At 45.6% G+C, this 24,459-nt stretch overlaps 1 protein-coding gene and 1 pseudogene across 1 annotated transcript; both read left to right on the forward strand.

The window, feature by feature from the left end:
* The first annotated feature begins 3,844 nt into the window (after positions 1–3,844).
* Positions 3,845–20,870, forward strand: LOC100840037 (annotated as a pseudogene).
* On the forward strand, positions 20,734–23,542 carry LOC112268526 (putative disease resistance protein At1g59780). Its single transcript, XM_024454822.1, has 2 exons — positions 20,734–22,678; positions 22,987–23,542. The coding sequence occupies exons 1-2, from the start codon at positions 21,022–21,024 to the stop codon at positions 22,989–22,991; spliced, it is 1,662 nt and encodes a 553-aa protein (XP_024310590.1). The 5' UTR covers positions 20,734–21,021; the 3' UTR covers positions 22,992–23,542.
* Positions 23,543–24,459: the final 917 nt, after the last annotated feature.

Genomic DNA, 24,459 nt, shown 5'->3' on the forward strand with positions numbered 1-24,459 from the left:
CCGCGAAAGAGCACCCCGCTGAAGAGCAGCGCCGCCTCCGACACACGTATGGAAGACGATGACACATACACCCCAGGTTACAGCCCGGCTCCTAGCATGGACAAACCCCCCGCTAGCCAACCGGACCCAAGCGAGGGCGTCCAGGATAACGATCCGGGTCCGAGCGACAACATCTTTGTAAGCATACTTTTCAAACTCTTTTTCACTCCTTACCTTCATGAATAAAGATCTTACACACATATGCCTTTTTCTTGTTACGAGCAGGCACCGGTGAAGTGTCATATCCACGTAGACAAGCCTGGAAAGCCTGTAGGCGCCATTGGCCGCCTGATGCCCAGACAATCACCGCCATTGGTGCACGGCATTCTTATGAACGACACACAAGTGAGTGTGATGGTGGACTCCGTCGTCGACGACCATCGTGATTATGCTATCCCGCTACCTCCGGAGGAAGGCGTGGATATCCTAGGCGGTTGTCCAAACTACCGCATTATGTGGCCTAGGAGCTTGGTATCTCTCTACAACCAGCGCCGGCCCTCTATGACTCCATCTCCCTCCGCTCACAAAGTTACTTCCCAATCACCGCTCGGCCTTTCCCTGGGATACTTCCTCCTGTCGATGCCGGCGGAGCTGAAGAGCGAGCAATGTCGATGCCTCCACAGCTCAAAGATAGCCAGACCACAGGGTCGGCACAGGCTGGAAGCGTCCCTCCTACCTTCTCTCTCTTGGGTGCCGCTGAGTCCATGGGTGGCCGCAAGATCGATGACAAGTACAAGGCAGAGGAGCAAAAGACATGGGACAATAAGAGGAGGCATAAAAAGAGGAGGCGCGGTAGCAAGACCATCAAGGACTCCTCCAATGTCAATCAAGATGAGATGCACTATGTGCCTGACATAACTGGAGTCTGGGAAGACAATAGGCCTGACATTCTCATGAAGAACCCCCATCAAGGCCAGAGATTCGAAGACAGATCCTATTTCGTGGCTAGAGAGTTTGACCGGGTGCTTATTTACTATCCTAGAAGACCGATGGTCACCGAAGATTCCCTGCGTGCCGTGTCCAGAGAGATGCAAGAGCTTCATCAGTTATGCAAGCATCAGTTGGTTCTCAACAGCATGCCCAACAAATCAATATTCGAATCCCACGAGACTATGGCTTCTTTGACCAAAAAACTGGGAACATTCAGGAACGTCCTATCACCTTTGGTGTGGAGTTCAACGAACTGTTCCACCTTTTCAACCGCCAAAAGCTTGATATCAACCTCTTAAGGCTGTGGTCTACCTACCAAATAAGGTAAATGCGGTGAATGGAGGTCAAAAAAGTAGCCATTCTAGACCCTGCGGTGTTCAACTACGGCGACATCGGTCTTGAGTCAGAAAAGGATCCCTCAAGAACCCTGGCATCTAAATACTTGGTGGCATGTCTGGAGAAATATGCGGACCACGACTTTATCATCTTCTTTCTTAATTTGGAGGAAGTTGAATTTTATATATGGAACCGTTTGTTTTTTCTAATTCAGTCTTTCTTATACACCCTTAGATACTAAAGTTTGTTTCTTTTGAAAACAGAGACCATTGGGTGACACTATTCATTTGTTTGCCTTGGTCCGCGGTGTACTATTTCGATTCACTACTTCTGAAGAAGAGTGTTCGAGGTCGGTACTGGAAACCCATCAAATCACTCATTAACACTGCCTGGAAAGTGGCGACCAAGGGAAAACTAGCTGGTAAAGGCTATAAAGACGAGCCTCACCACAACCACAGGTTCCTTTGCCAGCAACAGCCGGCCGGCAGTGTCTACCGTGGCTACTACTGCTGTCACATCCTTATGGAGAATGTCAGCATGTTCAAACCTGAGTGGAAGGGGCCAATTGCGGCTGTGGAAGAGTATTGGCGGCCCCGAATGACAATGGCACACCCACCTAAATGGGTCGTGTATAACATTCAAAGGGAGTTCGCCCATCTCATCAACAATGAGGTCATCAAGCCTAGTGGGGACTTCTACGAAAGCGTGGAACAAGTGGTGACTAGGGTTCACCCACAACAATAGCTTCAAACTTGAAATGAGATACATTTGTATTCTTTATATGTTTCTATGAAATTTTGACACTTTGTAATCAATGTCGTGAAGTGAGATACATTTGTATTCTTTATATGCTTTAAATGATGCAGCTTTATATACATTTGTATGCTTTAAATGATGTGGCTGTGTATTTTTCTGTGATGTGCTGTGTATTCAAATATATATTTTTCTGTGTATTTTTTGTGGTTTTAATTATTTTTTTAATTAACGAAAATGTATCAGTGTCGATCGCTCGCTCGCCTGACACTGATGTGGCAAAGTGACCATACATCAGTAACGGTCACGTTTTCCGCGCCCGTCACTGATGATGGTATTCATCAGTCACGTTCGGGTCGGGCCATGCCGCACTGATGATAGTACATCAGTAACGGTCGACCGTTACTGATGATAGGTACATGAGCGACCGTTACTGATGATACCCATCATCAGTAACACAAAGTTAGTAACGACGGCCTTGACCGTTATTGATGTTGTTTTTCGACCGTTACTGATAAGTCTTTCTGTAGCAATGATGGCTAGCCGGCTCTATGAGCAGGGTCAAGTTATACGTGTGACTATTTCTACATGTATTTGCCGAAACAAATTGATCTTTAATCTCAGGATGGCCGTCCGTTGTTGGTACAGTCTCGCAAGGAAGAGCCGGCTGCCGCCGTGTCGGCGACAACGCCGTGCCGTTCAACAGAACAGCCGCCCTCTGGCAGCTCTCGCCTCCAACGTGGCTCGACGCATCAGCAGCGGCGGCGGCGGCTACCTTACCTCCTTTGCTGCGGCGGCGACACGACGTCGACCTTCCTCTTCGGAATATGGAAGCGGCCACGGTTGGGGCGCCATGCATGCCAGCGCGGCAACAAGGCCTTCGTCACAAGCTCCGGTACTACGGCCGCTTGTGCTGGCGATATGACACGAGGAAGTTTAATTTGAAGAGCCGGCCGTTTGGTTTGTAACCTAATATCGTATATGCACCTATGAAACCTCGAACCGAGTGGCATGGCGAGAGTGACGATTAATTCCGACGTAATTTTTCTGTATGATCTTTGTTGTCTGTTTTTTTTCTCAGTTTTGTCGATCGTTTATACTGTGATTTCTTCAATTAGATGTTTCTTAAGGAAAAAAAAATCCAAGCAAGGCTCATTTGTGTCGCAAAATTCAAAAATAAAAGGCATAAGTATAATTTCATATTGCAATTGTTTGCTGTTACACATGTTGATTATTTTTTCTACAAACTTGACAAACATTGATCGAGCACAATCCTAAATACATCAATAAACAGAGTGAATATATAGGAGAGGGAGTGGTGGGTACGACACGAGATGAAACCAAGGCGACGGCGGGAGTCAATGCTAGCTGTAGGATGAAAACCACGACACACAAACACTAATCACGTGGATACACACTCATCAAGCTTCCTCTCAACACCTGCTGCAAATAGTTCAAATGCTGCGCAAATTTCTCTGCGCTCAGGTTTTTCAGTTCACCATCTATATATAGCAATTAAATTCGTGATGGGTTTTTTGATAATTCGTGATGTTTTTTTTTGAGAAGGAAAAAACTAGAATTCGTGATGGTTTTTTTTTGAGAGAGCGTGAGGTCTTTTTTGAGCAGAAAATTCGTGATGGGTGGTTAAATCGTCTTGCTTGGCCTCTTTATGGGTTTTCTATCTCTTGATTGGGCCGGTCTGACTCCTATACGGCCCAACTGATCCCACAGGCCGCATTATTATATACTCCACTCAACCCAGGAAAGGCGCCTGCCTGTCAAGTGTTAACAGACCGCGGTTCAGCCCCCGTCATCGTCGCCACTCGCCGGCTCGGCGTGGGATCACCGTCTTCCTACAATCCTACTCGTACGATGTCGCCAAGGATTGCAGCTCTCTTGGTCGGGGCATTCTTTCCAGTGCAAAGCACCGCCGTCGGCAGTAAACCGGCCGGGGTGGTTGCTGCGTTGTGCTATGCTCCCAAGCCGAGGTGAGCGCCGCGAAGGTGCTCGGAGAAATGCCGCACCGAGGAAAGCAGTGGTGCTTACTGCTTCTTCTCAGCTGGGTGGAGTGATTGGTGCACACCCCAAGGCACAGGGATCCACTGAACGAAAGGGAGAGCATGCCACATCCATGGTCTGTCACTGTGCAAGGGCAACTCGGAGACAATGGAGGACTCCGCCGTGCGCACCGCTGTGGAGGCGCTTGGCAAGGTCCTTGGCAATGCTCGGGAGCTTGTGACGGCCTGCCAGGAGGAGATCACCGTCCCGTGTGCCTCTGCTTGATGGCGGGGGAGCTGTCCAAGCAGCTGAGCATGGTGGATTGGGGGATATTGGATACCAACTCAGAGGCGACAATCGCCATCTTGGTCTACCATATCTCGAGACAGACTGAAGGCGGCACTTGTCCTGCTCCGCCCCCAGAGGTACGATCATATCCGAACATATATAGTAAACCGTACTGGAAGTTAATCATATTTATTAGATAATAGAATAATAATCACCCCTTGCTTCTGCAGAGTGACTGCTTTTTCGATCAACATCTGAAGCATGACATACTCTACATCATGCTCATCCTCCTCCACGCTCAGCGGTACAATCAATCTCCTACCTGTGATATCTTATTATCTTATTACAAAATAGATGCCACCATTTGGTATTCATCCTATTGGATAATCTACGGACTTTATACGACTAAACTTAATTCCGAAACAAGTGAAATATACTACTGGCGGTTTTTGGACAATCTATAATTATTTTTTTGGAATAACCTGGTTATGCTTGGTGTACCAGACCACCATCCAGAGCTATGTCGGAAAAGCAGATTTTCAGCGCATGACCTATATTGTCTCCCCGAAACCTATCACAATTTCATAAGTTGGTATATGCTCACGCACTGAAAAACATGGATGAAATCAAATTGTTTGCATACTAGGTCACGTGTGTATCTTACAGATTTCTTCATCAAGTCACAGGCCATCGAATCTTTTACCATACAACACCAGTTTCTCTTCTCCACTGACTCACTGATACGAAAATCAAAGATAAGTCGCCTCCATATATAGCAGCCTGGCACACAAAGTAGGTAGCACTCTGTCCTGCGATATCGAGGACAGCAAGTAACATACAATCGATAGGAATGTGTGTGTACAATTGCATTACCAGTCCAAATGGTTTAACTACAATTTAACAGAACTAAAAGCTGCCGTGGGTTTTGAATATGTACAGCACATGCCAGCGTTATAGTGTGTTCTGTTGAACACAAAAGAAGAAGAATTAAACCGCAAGATCAAGATATTTACCAGGAAGATAGGGAGACTGGTATGGTGTTTATGCATGCAGTGTTAACTACCAAGATTACCACCTTTAATTGGGCAGTTGTACTGAAGTAGGAACGTTGAGTGTAAGGCCTGAGCAGAGTTTGAAATTGTGTATGCTGCTGCTGCCCCTGGCAGTCTGCACTGCAGAGTGCTCTGGTTCTTCTTGCTCAACTATACCATTTTGAACAGTTGCTGGTCCCGGATCAGGAGCAGAACCTCGTATATCATCGTCCATGCTATCATCATCATCAGCCCATTGGACAGCCATAACGTTCGGTCTGCTGGGGTGCTTTGTGGCTGCTTCTTCCCATGTCGTTATTGTTGTGTCAGACACTCTAGCATCAAGAACGATTTCCTTAAGTTCTTTCAGCTGTGCAATATCGATGCAGGAAAGACCAACCAGGTGCCTGCAAATTAGCTGCAATGACACAAGTTGGGGCAGAGCTCCAGGTTTGATGTCGAGCCCCCCTTGACATCCATCCTCGCTTGATGGTAGGATTGGATTCTCAACATGGGACACGAAACATAAGCGTTGCAGGCTCTTGAATTCCCCAGCTTGCACGACGAAGCCGTCGATCTGGTTGACGATGGTCAGTTTGAGGTAAAGCAAGAAATGCATCCTGCTGGCAAGGACTGACAGAAGTTCCCGTGTCATAATGGTTGTCAAGATCAGGCACAACTCAGTGAGATAAGGAAACAATGGAATGAAATGGGGTAACGTGAATGAGCTGCCGCATAATTCCAGTGAGCTGAGGTAATATTCTGTATTATCAAGCAGCAAGCTTTGGTTACATACTTCTGCCTGAGCCAAGAGAGCATCTTTCTGTAAACTTTGGGAGTCAATTGACAGGGAGCGAACATTGCCTTCAGTTATGTCAGCTCCGGCATACTGTTTAATGGCCTCAATAAGCTGATTAGTCATGTCCACAATAAGTTTCTGACATCCCTGGCCATTCTCAGAGTGACACCATATCTTGACGTTGTTCAGTTTCTTCATATGGGCTATAAGTTGTAGGAATCCATGGCGCCCGTCGATCACAAATCCCTACAGGGTCTCGAGATTACGTTCTTTTGGCAGTTGCTCTCTCGTCACTCCACCCAGAAGCATAAACTTTCCAATCAGATGAGCTAAACTGGGCAACCCGATAACCTCCACCGGCAACACATCCACCTTCGTTTTGCTTACATCTAGTGTTTCCAACAGTTTTAGCTCTGCAATTTCTTTGGGAAGTTTAGTGACGGTGAGCCCCAGGCTGAGATATCTCAGATTCCACCTAGTGCACAGGTCTTTGAGATGAACATCTTTTAGATCAGTGCATTCTTCCAGATCCAGCACTCTCACAATCTTGTACTTGCGAAAATCAGAGATAGCATCACCTGCATTCCCCGACATTGTCAGAGACCGGACACAAGATAAATCAATGTTTGACATTGCACCGAAGTCTGTACCATCATTCCCAGGATGGATAGAAAGGTGCCTGCATTGTTCATACATGGACTTGCACAACAAGAATTCATGCACAATACCACGAGTTTTGCATATCTCCACTGTTGCGTTGCTTCCAGGAACAACAGGCCGAATGATACCACGGTCAATAAATTTCTCAAAATTTTGCTGAGCAGACCATACACCATCTTTGCCTTGATGTTGGCTTCGTGCATATCCTTCAGCCAGCCATCGCCTGGTCACAACATTCCTCCTAAGGGCACGATTGATTGGGAATATACCTAGATACAGCAAGCAGTTTCTGGCATTATAATCAGGTAAACTGGCGTAGTTATTCATAAGCACACCTCGAAGCCTTGCAAAGTAAGGCTCCTTATCATCTTCCAGGTAATAACTCAGCTTGCTGCTTAATTCCTTGCATGATTCCCCAGTGAGTTCGTTTTCACTTGTCAATTGTCTTCTCACGGTAGTAAGAGTAAGCGGAAGACCATCGCATTTCTTCAGAAGTGCCTTGGACCCCGTGCCAACTCAGGGGGATGAGGTATCCTTGGAAAAACTATACCCCTTGAAGCTTCTTCTCCAAGGGTGTCCATCTTGTGCATATAACCTTTGCCATGCCCAGAACTGCAACAAGTATTAGCTACGTGATGACTGACTGTGGTCACTATTATTCTGCTGCCCATAGGAAGACTGTCTCTGAAGCTGAAGATAGGGATTACAACATCCCAGTAATCTACGCCGATGTCATCAATGACAATGAGACACCTACAAACGAAACGACAATTAGTAGGAATTAAGGTTAGTTACACTTAAGCCATGGTTGAGATTGTGGTGGTCCTGACGTTGTGGCGACTGCCGCATATCTGACTATATACATGAAAATAAAATGCACATTTTTTTTCCTGAAAACGTGATTTTGCAACACATAAGCTGTTAGGTTCTCAAAGTTTTTGCTTTAAAAACCATCCTGGCGTTGAAAATACCGATTTTGGAGAACTAAAGAGAATATTTTTGTAATAGAAAGGCAGATTTAAGCTGGTAAGTAAATAGGCAAATGTATCAACTGTCGCTCAATAGGCATGGAGAAGAGTGAGTAACATAAAAATAGGGTCTCTAACCTCTTATCCATCAGGTGAACTTTGAGATGATGTTGAAGACTTACATAGTTTGATTCTTGTAGGACAGCCTCCACCTCCAAGTCTATGGTGGTGGTGCTGGGCTGCCAGACCTTCCTGACTATCTTCTTGGGAAGGTCACTCGCATTTGCGCAGTCCAATGTACTAACCAAGGCACTGCAAGTGAATGATGGGCTTGCTCTGTCAAACACTTGTTGCACGAGGGTTGTCTTCCCGGAGCCACCGAATCCTGGCATGGCGATCACTCGGAGCTGCTTCGGTTCCTCCCTGTCAAATCTAACAGCGAGAGTATCTTCTTGATGGGCTTCTCGATGCCAAGAGGCACTGTCAAAACATAGGCATGTCCTGCTGCTTGCCGCACGGTACTGTGTTGGCCGCCGCTGGTACCGGAAGCAATATCAACAGTACTTCTGATGATATCATTTGCTGTCTCCGAGCGCTCCTTGAGCTTCTTGATCTCGGAGGCAAACTGATCGCGGAGGCCAAGCGTGGTCGCCCCTCGAATAACCCGATGAAACTTTGACTTCCCCTTCTTGCCGCTGACACGATGAAGGAAGCGCTCAATGCAGTCTTCGATGTCATGCGTTAGCTCTTGCATCACCTTGCTGTACGCTCTCGCCAGCGCCGTGGGAGGAGGACCGGCACTGCCCTTCCTTCTGGCCAGCTCGTCGTCCAAGACGGCGGCGAGGAAGAGAAGGGATGTCTTCAAGGTCGTGCAGTTGTTCCTAATGCTCGTCCACTGCTTGAACTTTGCCTCGATCAACGCGACGGGCTTCCCCATGACTCCATTCACGAAAGCTATCGCCGCGGCTTTCTCCATCGGTGCTATCCGACTGTGGTGGATCTGGAAAGAGGATACGGATCGAGAGAGGGAAGACGAGGAGCGATATGTGTCGACTAGATTAAGCTATAACAAGATGAGCACTTAAATTATATTAATCAACAAGCTAGCACAAGACGTATACTATAGCACAAAGCACATATAAGATAATGTATGACTTTAAGCACGATGGGTATCACAAATTAAAGCACAATTTAATGAACTCGGTTTAGTAATACCCGAGGCACACGGAGACGTGATTTATCCCGATGTTCACTTCCTAGGAAGCTAATCACCGTTGGAGAGGTGCAGGCACCACAAGAGGTAACCCGAATAGGCGTGAAAGGGCACACCCAACTCCTTGAGCCTCCTACACCAAAGTAGGAGCTCAATCACTAAGATGGCTAGCTTCTTCCTCCACTCCGGAGATGGCAAGCTCCACAACCACTTCACAAAGCACCACAAAGAAGAAGCTCGGCCCTCTTCACAATCTCCAAGAAGAGGTCACCGAGGCAACAACCACCAAGCCGTCTAGGAGGCGAACCTCCAAGAGTAATAAGTTCACGGGCTCTCACTCGAACTAATCAAGGTGGAGAGTTCAAACCAATGCACCAAATGCAAATCAAGAACACAAGAAATGCTCAAATCGCTCTCTCCCAAATCTCACCCAAATCAACAAATGGATTGGAAATTAGAGAGGAGGAACAAAGGCGGAGGAGATAAACAAATGAACCCTCCAAATAGATCTACAAACTCCATTCAAATAGATGGAAGATTTGGGGCTTGGGGGGAGGTGCAGAAATCTCAAAGGAATGGGAAAATTTCGATCTAGGAGCTTACCTGCCCGTTGGGGAAGAAGCCCCATATATAGGGGGTTCCCCCGAAACTGCACATTAGGGCCAGATTCCACAGTCCGGAGGGCACCCAGAGGTTCCGGATCAAATCCGGACCAAAAACTCGAGCGGGGAAAAACGCTACTGGACTCACCCGGAGGTATCCCGGAATAAGCCCGAAATCCGGACCAGCCCGGAATTAGTCTGGAAGTTCCGGCCTACAAAAGACTGCAGAACCACACACACGAAAACGGCAATAACTTTTGCATATGAACTCCGATTTTGATGAACTTGGACTTGTTTTGAAGATAAGAACGAGCTCTACGAACGCACACAGAAATCCAACAAAGATCAACCAAAAGAGATGATGCAAAATATGCAAAGGTGTGAGCACTCTACGTACGACGAGTTCAAGCTACCGCCCGAAAGCCCCTCTTGATAGATTGGCTATCGAACCTATAAACCGGTCTCTCACCAAACTCCTTGAGACCGGTAAAACTAGGAAAACCTTGCTAAGATATACCTTTGCCTTGAGCAATCCACTTTAGGGTGATGTCGACGTTCATGATTGTCTCACATTGGAATCCTTCTCTTGATCATGGTCACTTGGTGAAGATTGTCAATTTGCTCCCCCATACCCTAATGCGGGAGTCCTTCACTTTGAGCACATCTTCACATGTCCATTATCACCAAATGGATGGCAAGCTTCAAGCATATAGTCCCTTGGGATGCATCTCTTGAAGTTGACCATTTCAACTTTGATGAGACCGTCTCCATATGGGCTATAAGATTGTTTCTTCAAAGCTTGCCCATATGTAGCACCTAACCCTTAAACAAATACCATTGACATAGTATGGGTTAGAACACAAGTGCAATATACAATTGCTTACCATATATGCCTCAAGCATAGAATCACACTTGATGAATCATCACCACTTGATGTCATCTCTCATGGGCTATATGAAATCTTCCTTTTTGATCCAAACTCATGAGTTGCACCTAACCCACATATAGATATACCAAATACATAGTTTATGGGTTAGTTCACAAAGCGCAATTGACAAATGATTACCATACCACTAGATCTCATGCGGTACATAATTACGCTTGTGAGTTGACCAATAACTTGAATCCACTCTTTGCACTTCATTTCGGTCAACCTTCATATTTGCTTTACTTTCCATCTTTATGACATCTTGAAGCTAATAATGAACTCTTCACTTAACCTTCCTTGCTTCAAGACTTAATCACCAAATGCACTACACTCTCATGACCATACATAGGATTCACCAAGAATATCATTTTGTCATCTTCATTCTCTATAACAATATCTTGAGACACACAATGGATTCTTCACTTGAGTGCTTGCTCCATGACTTGGTCATTCATGGCTCAACTCATGAGCACACCGTAACCTTGTCATGAGACTATGTTGAATCCTTATCTTGCAATCATTCTCTCAAGATCTTATTCTCCATGGCTCAACTCATGAGTCCAAACATGACCATCTTCATGCCTTCAAGTTCTCTTCATATTTTTCTTCTTGATCATATTTGATTCACACATTGAACTCCATCTATATGCCTTCAAATCCAATGGTCTTCATATATTTCCTTTGGGACTACCATTCAATAAAAATCAATGCAAATACTTATCCATATAGATTGCCATTGGTTACCAAAACCACACATCCAATTGTTAACAACACAATGTATATCTTTATCTTCATGACATTTATCATTGAATTAACCAAATGATCTTCATGCATTGCCTATAGAACAATCCTTCAAATACATATCAAATAAAACATTAGTCCATAGGGATTGCCATTAATTACCAAAACCACACATGGGGCAATATGCACTTTCAACTGGAGGCATGAGTGTTGTTTGGACCAGAGTGGCGGCCTGCTGGTGACCACGATCGCTTCTTGGCGCTCGAGCAACTCTGTCCAACAACCACTTGACGCGGCTGAAATTTGTATGATTGATCGATGATTCTCGGAGCTGCGCCTGGACCCTATGTGTGTGGCAGAGGAAGTCTTGGAACAGGTGGTGGTTCCTCATGTGGAGGTGGCGGTGAATGTGGATGTGGCGGAGGATGTGGGGATCAAAGACAAAGATTCGGTGACTTACAAGCCAAGAATCGCTGTTGCTTCCCCTGTTCACAACATCGTTGAGGAAATTGTGGTGGCTGCCCCTATTTCGCCACTTAGAGAGGCTGCATTCTCGGTTTGCTCCTCGACTGACGGTGCTGGCATATCCTTCTCTCTTCCCTCCCTCGATGATGATGAGCCGTCGGTAGCGCAGCCCGTGATGGACAATTTCTGCGTGAGCATCACGGAGGGACGGTCTCATCTGTCGGCGGCGGCAGAACCATTCACTCCGGCGTCTATCATGGCTCCGGCCCGGGCTGTGAACCACATGATGAGATCATCACTTTCAGAAGGAGATGCAGGTGGGTGTCGAGGCGCTCCTCCCCATCCCACCGCCTTCGTCGCCTTCGGTTCATCGGAGAAGATCAGTGGCCGTGAGGCCTCTTTGCAGAAGTATGAGGGTGGCTCACAGACGTCCTCCTGGCTCGTCCATTAAGAGGCAACAACGTGCCCTCGTTTCTCGTTTGGGCTTGGCCTATGAGGGTGAGAAGATCACTCATGATGAGGCGTTGTTGGCTTACACAAAGCTATTCAAGAAGCCACTGTCCCAAGAGAACATTTATGCTATACTTTCTCTTTTTGGCTGGGAGCCTGATGTGTTACCCCTTTTGTCGGATGAGCTGTTGGCGGCAATTGTGGTCTGACTGTTGTTTTGGGGGGTTTTCGGTTGTCTGTGTGGATCTGTATTATGTTGAACTCTAACCAGAAAATTTTGGTGTGGAATGTGTGCGGGCTCAATTCTTTGGCCAAGCGCAGCGTTGTGTTCCAGGTGGTGGTTGCCTCGGGCGCCTGTGTGGTTTGTTTGTAGGAGTCGAAGCTACAAGTGGTCACGCCTCGCATCATGACTGAATCTATGGGCCCTGATTTTTTTGATTTTTTTCTTCCTCCCCTCTCTAGGCACTCGTGGAGGTATCATCTTCGCCTGGAAGGCAAATCACGCGGATCTCTCGAATCTCCACATCACGGAGCATGTCATCACTGCAAGGGTAAATTCTGAGAGTGGTTCTTGGTGGTTCTCGGGTGTGTATGGCCCTCATAGGGAGGAAGATAAACCTGCTTTTGTGCAAGAGTTGAGGGATATCAGAGATATCCATTTGGGTCCGTTGGCTGTTGCGAGCGTCAACTTGATTGTTAGCTCGAAGGACAAAAACAATCCGAGATTGCACCGTCGTATGATGGCCTGTTTCCGACGTCTTCTCGCTGACCTGGACTTAAAAGTGCTCTACTTGGCTGGTCATCGCTTCACGTGGTCTAATGAGAGAGCCAAACCTACTTTGGAAAGAATTGATTGGATTTTCACCTCTGTGGACTGGGAGGGGCTTCTCCCTAACGCCTACCTCTCAGCGTTGAGTAAGGCGACTTCTGACACTACCCCTTGTTGTTGATTTGCCTGCGGACCTGCGCATCGGTAGGAGGTTCCACTTTTTGTCCTTTTGGCCTAAAGCACTAGGATTTCAGGATGTGGTGGAGGCTGCTTGGAAATTTGATGACCGGCATATCTCAAATCCCTTTCAGCGTGTGGCAGGGTGTTTGAGGCGTACGGCTCGTCGTCTCAAAAGCTAGAGTGACAAGTTCATCGGGAATGTGAAGCTGCAAATTTTGGTGGACATTGAAGTGATCCTTCGGCTTGACGTGGCTATGGAAGCGCACAATCTTTCTATGGCGGAGAGGGGGCTCCGTTCCTTGCTTAAGAAGAAATTGCTCGGCCTCTCCTCTCTTGAGCGCACTATTGCTAGGCAACGCTCTTGTCTCCTATGGATCAAGGAACGGGATGCGAATACGGGTTTCTTCCATCTTAGCGCCAGCGATCGGAAGCGAAAGAGCTATATTGCTTCCTTGGATAATGATGGAACTTTGACCTCCTGCCATTCAGAAATGTCAAATGTGTTGGATGGCTTCTTTTCCTGTCTTCTAGGCACTGGAACAGATCGCATTTTTGCCCTTGACTTGGATTTTGTGGGTGGTGGAGATGTTGGGCCTCTGAGCCTGGATAATGATTTTTCGGAGGAGGTCTAGCGGGTGGTTCGGGATCTCACACCAGACAAGTGCCCTGGGCCAGACGGGTTCACGTGTCGTTTTTTCATTGCTTGCTGGGCTATCATTAAGGACGATATACTTGACTGCTTCAAGGCCTTCTCATCGCTAGACTGCCAGGGCTTGGAGATGGTGAACCAGGGCCTACATTTGCCTGCTGCCTAAGATCCAAGGGGCTGCGTCGATGAGGGAATTTTGGCCCATCAGTTTAATCCATGCGATTGGAAAATTGCTAACCGGTTGGGCCCTGAGTTTCCCAAGGCCTTCGACTCACTCAGGGAAAAGTGATTTCATCCGTGGGCGTTGTATTCATGATAATTTCATGCTCGTTCAAGGAACTGCGAGGCGATTTTGGAACCTGCAACGGCATGTGGTGCTGTTGAAATTGGACATCTCAAAGGCCTTTGATTCACTCAATTGGTCATTCCTGTTCGATGTTCTCCGCCGGTTGGGTTTTGGTCACAAGTGGCTCGGTTGGATTGGAGCTCTTCTTGGCTCCGCCTCAACTCGTGTGCTTCTTAATGGGATTCCCGGAGCTCCAATTATCCATCGATAGGGGTTGCGACAAGGGGATCCATTATCTCCGATGATCTTTATTTTAGCCATGGACATCCTTAATATGCTCCTGTGCAAGGCTGAGGAATGTGGTCTTTTCCAATGATTGGCGGTTCGGGGTCTTCCGCTGCGGGCTTCTTTTTTCGCGGATGATGCGGTGGTGTTCATTCAGCCTTCTGAGGGAGAGTTGTTGTCCTGCGTGGCCCTTATCGAGGGCTTTGTTGTTGCTTCTGGCCTTCGAGTAAACTTCCAAAAGACTTCCGCCCATCTCATTAGAGGCTCTGTGGATCAAGGGGCCCTTGTGGGTCAAATTCTGGGTTGTGAGATCAAGCCTTTCCTTTGTACGTATCTTGGTATCCCTTCGGATTGAGAAAGCCAGGGGCTGTCCAGCTGTTGCCGTTGGTGAGAAAGTGGAGAAGAGACTTCAATCCTGGTCTGCACCTTTGATCTCGCCGAGAGGCAGGCTCACCTTGGTGCGTCACACTTTGTCGGCAATGCCTATCTATTTCTATGATGTCTCTTGCCCTTCCTATCAAGACCATCGAATCAATTGAGAAGGTGTGCCGGGGTTTCTTGTGAAAGGGACGAAAAGATGCTAGGGGTGGGCACTGTTTGGTCTCCTGGCAGGCGGTCTGCTCCCCAAAGGAATTGGGTGGACTTGGAATTCTGAATCTCAGGTTGCTTAATCTGGCCCTTCAAGCTAGATGGGGCTGGCTGCAGAAGTCGGATTCGGAAAGACCATGGTCTGAATTCAATATTCATATACCGAAATTGGCGTCTGAGGTTTGTTTGGTGGCAACGGATGTTGTGGTGGGGAATGGAAATCGGGCAAAGTTTTTGGCGGGATTCTTGGCTACTGGAGATTCCCCTCTGTGACTTGGCTCCCAAACTGTTTGAGATCATCCCTAAGAGGGCAAGTAAACTTTCTGCCGCAGATGCTTTGGTTGGGAACCGCTAGATTTGTAACCTTAATCCTAACGTGACCGTTCACGTTCTTGAGGAGATTTTCAGAGTTTTGGATCTTGTTCGTGGTGTGGAGCTCTTGGACACGGAAGACTCCTTTTGATGGTGATGGGGATGCACTGGTCAGTACTCTGCTTCCTTTGCCTATGCAGCTTCTTTTGGTAGCCGCGAGGACTTGCCGGGCGCTGCTGAGATCTGGTGTTCCTAGGCCTCGGGTAGATGTCAATTTTTCATGTGGCTGGCGGCGGATCGACTACGCCGCCGTGGTTTGCCGCATCCGACCCGCTGCCCACTCTGCGAGCAGGAGCATGAAAGTATCGATCACCTCTTGCTTGGTTGTGTCACTTCTAGGCAAGTGTGGGCGGTGATTTTGGGTCTTTGGGATAAGCTGGAATGGACGCCTGGTCAACAGGATAGATTGGCTGAGTGGTGGTCCAAGCTTTCGGTCCCTAGCTTGCAGGAAAGAAAGGATCTTTGCATGGGAGTCACTTTAATTTCTTGGTGCATTTGGAAGCATAGGAATTCCGTGGTGTTCGATGGTGTTGGACCTAGTGTGAACCATATTCTGCAAATGATCAATGGGGAAGGAAAAGCTTGGAAGAGTGCGGGCTTGTTCAAAGGTTCAGGTTTTAGCAGTTTACCGTGTGGAGTTGTACCGTGAAATTTGGGCGAGTAGTTGTAATTAGGGCTTAAACCGCGTCGCGGTCACTCTTCTTCAATACATGATATACCCATCGTGGTATATTCTAGAAAAAAAATCAAAATAATAACCAAGGAGTGCATAATTAAGTGCTACACCATATAATATTTTGGTTCCACGGTGATAACCAAAATTAGAAAAAAATAATTAATATATATGTAATCAATGTTTGCAAATTCTCAAAACACAGAGGAATATTGTTAGGCTAGTCATAGTGCAAATAACTTAGATAGTAACATAGATGCCAATTATGCATTTTGTTGACATGGCATGTTAATTAATGAAGAGAGAAAGGTGGTAACTAGATATGTTATCATCACATCACACTTTTCAAGATAGAATAAATCTATAAGACAATTAATGAGGTTTATATGTTACCACAAATTATGCACTATTGACATTGACATAGACTAATAACATACACATTTTACTACTTTATGTTACTATGCGCTATGACTAGGCTTAACTTATTGATAATTTGACAGGTACTTCATCATAATTGATAATTTGTTGTCCCCATCAATGTGGAATATTGTTAGTTGTGCTTTGCCAAAGGATGGTTGCTGCAGTAGAATACTGACTACGACCGAAATTGACGTTGTAGCTCAAATATGCTGTGCTGGTAACTCCAAGTACATATACAAGAAGGAACCGCTCAGTGAAGATGAGTCAAGGCAATTATTTTCAAGCACACTAGTTGGCCATCAATCCGAATTTCCTGAATACCTCAAGAATGTTTTATACGAAATCATAAATAGGTGTGGTGGTCAGCCGCTAGCAATTATTACCATGGCCAGTGTTTTAGCATTCCAGCCAGTTAGCATAGAGCAATGCCATTACATAAGGAATTCGTTGGATTTGGGTTTGATCACAAATCCTAATTTGGAAGGGGTGAAACAAGTCCTGAACCTCGGTTACAACAGCCTTCCTCACTGTTTGAAAGCATGCATGCTATATCTGAGTCTTTATGAGGAGGACTGTATAATCTGGAAGGATGATTTAATGAAGCAATGGATAGTCGAAGGTTTTATATGTGCAGTGGAGGGAGATACCAACATGGAGGAGATTGCAGGGAGCTATTTTGACGAGCTTGTTAACAGGGGAATTATCCAACCTGAAGATATTAACTGCAATGATGATGTGTTGTCCTGTACAGTACACCACATGGTACATCAATTTATTAGAGACAAGTCCATAGAAGAGAATAGATGATCCACAGACCGCTATAAGACATGCTGAAAAGGTCCGTCGGTTGGGCCTCCACTTTGGCAAAGCGGAAGATGCAACACTGCCGGAGATTATGAGACTGTCACGAGTCCGATCACTTGCCTTTTCTGGATTGCTCAAGTGCATGCCTTCTATTGTGAAATTCCGGTTTCTTCAGGTTCTGATCCTTAAATTGCGGTTTGATCCTGGTGACATGATGAGTGGCAACCTCACTGAACCTGATCGTGTGACTTTCAACCTCACTGGAATTTTGGCACTGTTTCGACTGAAATATTTGAGTATTGGTGCGTCTCAATCTCATGTGAGTGTGGAGCTTCCAACCCAGATGCAACAGCTAAAAGAATTGGTGGCATTGGAAATTGATGCAAAACTAACTGCAGCAGTTCTATCAGATACTTTCTATCTGCCGGGTTTGCTGTACTTCCGTCTTCCTAGCGAAATTCCTCTGCCCGCTGGCATTGGGCGCCTGACATCACTACGCACTCTGGGGTATTTCGATCTGAGCATTAACTCAACAGACAATGTGATCAACATTGGCAGGCTGACCAATCTTCGGGAGCTTCATCTCACCTGTTGTATGGTGCAATCAGACAATCTGAAGAACAACATGAAACTCCTTGGCTCAGTTCTGGGGGAACTAAGAAACCTCAAATGTCTAACTCTGGTACCTCCTGCAGGATCCTGTCGTGTTGATACACCTAATGGTGCTGGTGCTTCAAGCATGAACATTTCTTTTGATGTATTCAACATTGTATCCCCTCTAGCACTTCTTGAGAGACTCGAGTTATCTCGGCGCTGTTGCATCTTCTCCAGCTTACCTGAGTGGACCAAAAATCTTGTCAAGCTCGGTAGTTTGAAGATTGCAGTTGGGAAGCTACTGACACATAATATCAATGTTCTTGGAGGATTTCCTGCACTCACTGCCCTCTCGCTGTATATAGAGGCAGCGGCTGCAGAAAGGATCGTCTTCAGCGTGGCGGGATTCTCAGTTCTCAGATACTTCAAAATCAGGTGCGGTGTACCTTTGGTGAAATTTGAGGCAGGTGCAATGCCTAATCTTCAGAAGCTCAAGCTAGGTTTCAATGCCCCTGTAGTGGACCAACATCGCACTGCACATATTAGCATCGAGCACTTGTCAAGCCTTATAGAGATCTCTGCAAAAATTTGGGGTGCAGGTGCTGATGCAGAGTCTACCGTGACAACCACGCTTACCAATCATCCAAGCAATCCTAGTATCAAAATAGATCTGGTGGATTGCATCATTTGTTGTGAGGAAAGTATAAGTATGGGCACAACAGGGAAAGAACCCATAGCTCCAGACCAACAAGATGCCACCATGGAGGTAGAAAACCAAGATGAATGCAGGACTCAAGTTGAGGACAAAGGAGAAGATGAGAATACCAGGTACGAACTTTCCTCAGAACCGAGATGAAGATTGTTTCTCCTTTTTTTTCGAAACTATCTTTTATTTATTACGCGTAGTAGTAGTAGGCAGCAGCACGAGCAGTAGCAGTAGTAGTAGTCGTAGACTTTACTCATTATTAGTACTACTGCTGTCCTCATATGCTAAATTATCTGGTCCATTGATTATATAGTTGATCCGTATTAGAACGGTTAAGATTCAAAACAAATACTACCTATATCCAAAATGGTGAAAGTAGACTTTACTCATTATTAGTACCACTGCTGTCCCCATATGCTAAATTATCTGGTCATTGATTATATAGTTGATCCGTATTAGAACGGTTAAGATTTCAAAACAAATATTACCTATATCCAAAACGGTGACGGCTAGTGGCCAGCATATGCATGTGATGACATCAGCAAATCAACAAAGTGGCAATTGCTTTATAGGTTACATAGGACCCCAAATTAGTTGTCCGTTTCAGGCTTTCAGCTAAACATGAACATAAAATTCAAATCTCCATTTCAGAGATAGAGCGAGGACAGCCATGGACATCACCACCGGAGCCATGGCCTCTCTCCTTCCCAAGCTGCTCCAGCTCCTCGAGGAGGAGTACAAACTGCACAAGGGCATCAAGAAAGAAGTGCAGTCTCTCTTGAAAGAGCTCGCAAGCATGCACGCTGCCCTCCACGAGGTGGGGAGGGTGCCGCGGGAGCAACTCGACGAGCAGGTCAAGATCTGGGCAGATGATGTGCGGGAGCTGTCGTACAACATGGAGGATGTTGTCGACACCTTCCTTGTGCGCGCCGAGGGCTCTGAGCCAGCTGCCGACCTAGATGGTTTCAGGTCGCTCATCAAGAAGATGGGCAATCTGTTAAAGATGCGCAAGGTACGCCATCAAATTTCTGATATGATCAAAGATATCAAAGACCAGGTCCATGATGCGGCTGCCCGGCGTGATAGGTATAGGGTGGACAGTGTTGTTGCTAACTCAGATGCAACAGCTGGCACTCTAGACCCGCGTCTATCGGCTATGTATAACAAGCTAACTGAGCTAGTTGGCATCGGTGAACCGAGGGATGAGATAATCAAGAGGTTAACGGTGAAGAATGATGGAGTGGAAACGGTCTCCATTGCTGGATTTGGAGGACTGGACAAGACAGCTCTTGCCAAAGCAGTGTATGATAGCCTCAAGGCAGAATTCCATTGCACAGCATTTGTGTCCGTGTCTCAGAATCCTGAAATAACAAGAATCTTCAAGAAGATTCTGCATATGCTCGATGAGGACAAGTATGCCAATATCAACGAAGCATCGTAGGATGAAACACAACTTATCGACGAACTAAGGAAGTTCCTTCAGAACAAGAGGTATTATATGGGCACTTTGTCGTTCTTTACTTTTACTCATGCATGGTAAGATTATTATTTCTCCTTCCCCACAAGTAGATTTAGAAATCAATCAATTGATTAGCTACAAAGGAGAGGCGACATCATTAGATTTACAAGCAAGCCTTTATTTTTAGACAAAGATCCACAAAATATAAGGCGTTCACACAACTATAAAGGTTTAAGTTCAACCAACAATTAAACCCATAAAATGGGAGTTATGTTAGACAAACAGTGATGTCATTTAAAATGCTTTTGAATGTAAACTAATGATGATACGATTTTGCTGTCACATGACTCATACATTACAACGCAATGAGTAATATACACTTCTCGGTGCCATGAGACAACCATTCGTATGATAATGTGTTTGCAGAGTGACATATGTTGCACTCTAAAACATGATCTTACAAAGTTACCCATAATAATACCCCAAATTTTTTGTTTGGCTGTCAGTATAATGGTCTTCTGCGCAATTTATGTAGAGGATTTTGATAAGCTTATGAATAGTATGTACAAAAATGATTATTTTTTCTAGTTCCGTATTTCTCATTATCTTTGTTGTCCACCTTTTTCCTGTGCACGTACCTTGACACATGGTTAAAAAGTTTTGTGAACCCTGAGTTTTATAGATGTTTGTCCACTGAGCTAGGATTGTATTTACTGATATGGTCACTTCTATTGCCATACACATAGGTACCTCATTGTCATTGATGACATATGGAAAATACAATCTTGGAAAACAATAAAATATGGTCTCGTGGAGAATAGATGTGGAAGTAGAATAATCACAACCACTCGTGATTTTGCTGTTGCTGACCAAGTTGGTGGTTCTTATAAACTGAAACCACTAAGCCTAGAGAGCTCTAAAGAATTATTTTATGGAAGAATCTTTGGCTCTGAAGAAAAATGCCCTCAAGAATTGACTGAAGTATCTTTAAAGATTTTGAAGAAATGTGGTGGTGTACCCTTGGCAGTCATTACCATGGCTAGTCTATTGACCGTAGACAGTACAATAGCAAATCCAAGGGAGTGGGATCAGGTGTGTGACTCTATCGGTTCTGGTCTTGGAAACAATCCTGGTGTGAAGGATATGAGAACGATATTGTCCCTAAGCTATTATAACCTACCTTCCCATCTAAGGACTTGCTTATTGTATCTACCCATATATCCTGAAGATTATGTGGTCCCAAGAGATAGATTGATATGGAAATGGATAGCCGAAGGTTTTATCCCAGAAAACAGTAAGGATGGCCGAAGCTTATTCGAGGTTGGGGTGAGTTACTATAATGAACTTATAAGTAGTTGCATGATCCAGCCCGCTGAGTATTTTCAAGGTTGCCATTTGCATGATATGATGCTTGAACTCATTTGTTCATTGTCAAGTGAAGAGAACTTTGTTAGTATATTGGATCATATTGAGGATAGCACATCCCCTCAAAGCAATTCTAGGAGGATATCTCTCCAGAATAAAAGGGAAAATCATCAAACCACACCTCCTTTTTGCATGAGGGTAACACAAGTGAGGTCTGTTACTGTCTTTCCACCTGCTATTGATCTAATGCCACCTCTTTCGAGCTATGGAGTTTTACGCGTACTGGATCTGAGTGGATGTTATTTGGGGGGAAGTGGCCATATTAGGCTTAAGTATATTGGGAATTTATTGCACCTGAGATACCTAGGTCTAGCAAATACAAAAATTTGTGAACTCCCATCAAGTATTGGGAGGTTGCAATTTTTGCAGGTGTTGGATATAAGGAGCAACTCTCAGCTGCCAGCATTACCGCCGTCTATTATTAAGCTGAAAAGACTGTTATGCCTGCAATCTGACACTTATGGAATGGCTATTTTTCTGGATGGGTTTGGGAATCTGACATCTATGGAAGTGTTGACCGGGATACCTGCATCCCTAAACATTGTGAAAGAGCTGTGTAACCTAGCAAGATTGAGGGTGCTGGAAATTTTCTTTACTTATGATCAGAGCTTGGAGGTGGAGGGAGCTTTCGTAGAATCTGTTTGCAAGCTGCCAAATATCCAAAGTTTAACCGTGCAGGGTTCTTTTGAATCCATGGATCTCTTTAGTGGGCGCTGGGTGCCTTCTCAACATCTGCGCATATTTGACTGGTACAATGCAGGCGTATTCTCCACACTGCCAGCGTGGATAAGGAGATATCCCTCTCATCTTTCTAACCTCTCCGAGTTAATCATCAAAGTCAAGAACCTGCAGGAGGAGGACCTGCGAGTCCTTGGGATGTTGCCGTCTCTTAGTATTCTCGGCTTATGGAGCACCCACCAAACGGAAAGGCTTCTAGTCATCGGTGCTGATGCATTCCACTGCCTTGCAACATTCATAGTGCATTTGACGCCACCTGCGCAAATAATTTTTGGACAAGGAGTTTTGCCAAGGGCTGAAGAAGTTGGTTTCAATTTTGGTGTGCGGTTGGCTAAAGATGAAGGCAATGATGATTTTGACAGCGGCCTGGGGAACCTGCTCTCCCTTCAGCGGGCCTTTCTTAGAATCTGTTGTGGTGGAGTGACAGTTGGGGTGGCGAGGAAAGCGGAGGCTGTGCTCAGGCACCAAGTCGACGTCCATCCTAATCACCCTGAAGCTACAATTAGTACCGAGCCGTCCATACCACAAGGTACAAACAGAACAGTCATCCAAATGCATTCCTTTCTCTCGTACATGCTTCGTTTTAGATCCTCTCGTGTACGTTTATCATGATTATTGACATTTTTCTTTCTCGTTCAATTTCATTTTTGGACTTTGTAAGATGCTGATGAAGATCAACTTTTATGAAGAAGAGGGGATGAATTCACAGCTGCTCACCCTCGTCCACCTAAGACTTTCTTTCTTATAATAACCATATGCACCTCTAGTTCTTCCTAGCTATTAGATCCACATGTACATTTTTCTTGATTACTCACAATTTCGTTCTTTCTTTCTCAGACTGAATTACAACATCTATGATAAAGAGAAACGAAGGCTGGATCAGGCGGGCTGACCTCTCAACTCATGTGACCGGAGAGCGCAGATCCAGCACGCGGCGACTGGCGCACTCATGTCAGGAGGCCAATGGGGAGGCATGCCTGAATCTATTGCTGACGAGGAGTTTTGGAGCTTCCTGCTGCTGCGAATGCGCATTGCCATTATATTGCTAGCCGATGTGGAGAACATGATGCTTGCCAGGCAGCATCTTCTCCCGACACAGCACAATAGCACATCCTTCTCCATGGGGAATCCAAGGGCATGTCATCCTAGTCATTGCATGGAGCTGCATGTTCTTGTAATTTTTGCTCGCGCCGGCATGGATATGTTAATGACTTAATGTGGTGCTGCATGTTCTTGTAATTTTTGCTCGCGCCGGCATGGATATGTTAATGACTTAATGTGGTGGAGCTGTGCTTCCATATACGTAAACCCCTAAAAATGTTCAGGGGTTATTTTTCTTTATCAAATTTATCTAGACTGTCTTCCCTTCGTTCAATAATAACTGCTTCAGTAAGTACTTCATTTACCAGAAAGTGGTGTCCTTGAGGGCTTGAGGCATAACGTGTTGCAACAAATGGAGTTGTAGAATCCTAAGATTAAACAAGCTGATTACCTGCTGTAGAAGGATCATCATCGTCAGCCAGCGCACAAGCTGCCGGCGCTCCTCCTTCCAGTGAATTGTCCACTCCAACCAGCTGAGCGGCAGTAGCAACCTGCCCCGGGGCCAGGCCGTTCTACAGAGAAAAGATTGCTTGCTTGAGACATCGCTGAGTACCTGCGTACAGAATATGCATGAATAATAATTAGCGAGTTGCTTCCCAATCGAAAATGCTTAGTTGCTTGGTTTCATCCCATTGAAAATGAAGAACAAATTTTAATCACTAACCTTAGCTTCAATTCTCAGGGTCTATTTTCATATGTTTTTTGTGTGTGCTGTGTGCACATGCCAAATATGCCCAACGCGTGGAGACAAGATATGAGACAATAATTGGCGAGTTTGTTTCTTGGAGCATCTTCAAGACGTCTCCAAAACTCACTCCCAACGTACAGTCCAACCAACTCTGCGGACTCACGAAAGAGAAATATGAAATTACGAGGAACAATGTGGGTGGTCAATGGTCATGCTTGGTTTACCGTCCTCTGGCCTAATTTACATTTACTGAACACCAGTGCCAGCTGATGTCGACGTGTGGAACCTCGTGGTTCCTTTTTGGAAAAAATCGGCGACATTTAGCCAAACACTCATCGTACCTGAACCTTGAGGTGCACCACTGGCTCCACCCAGCGCACATAAAAGAAACAGTAGAGCCACCTCCCTACACGCGGCATTCACCTAGCTAGGCACCTCCACCAGTACTCCATTGCCGATGGCCGGGATGTGCAATGTCGCTGCGGCGCCAAATGATAGGCTCGTGGTGATCACGGTACCAA

The sequence above is a fragment of the Brachypodium distachyon genome, chromosome 4, assembly GCF_000005505.3.
Source record: "Brachypodium distachyon strain Bd21 chromosome 4, Brachypodium_distachyon_v3.0, whole genome shotgun sequence".
NCBI classification, from domain to species: Eukaryota; Viridiplantae; Streptophyta; class Magnoliopsida; order Poales; family Poaceae; genus Brachypodium; species Brachypodium distachyon.

What these genes read in the sequence shown, in the direction of transcription:
- LOC112268526 (XM_024454822.1), top strand. Translation starts at nt 21,022, where the DNA reads ATGGCTAGTCTATTGACCGTAGACAGTACAATAGCAAATCCAAGGGAG.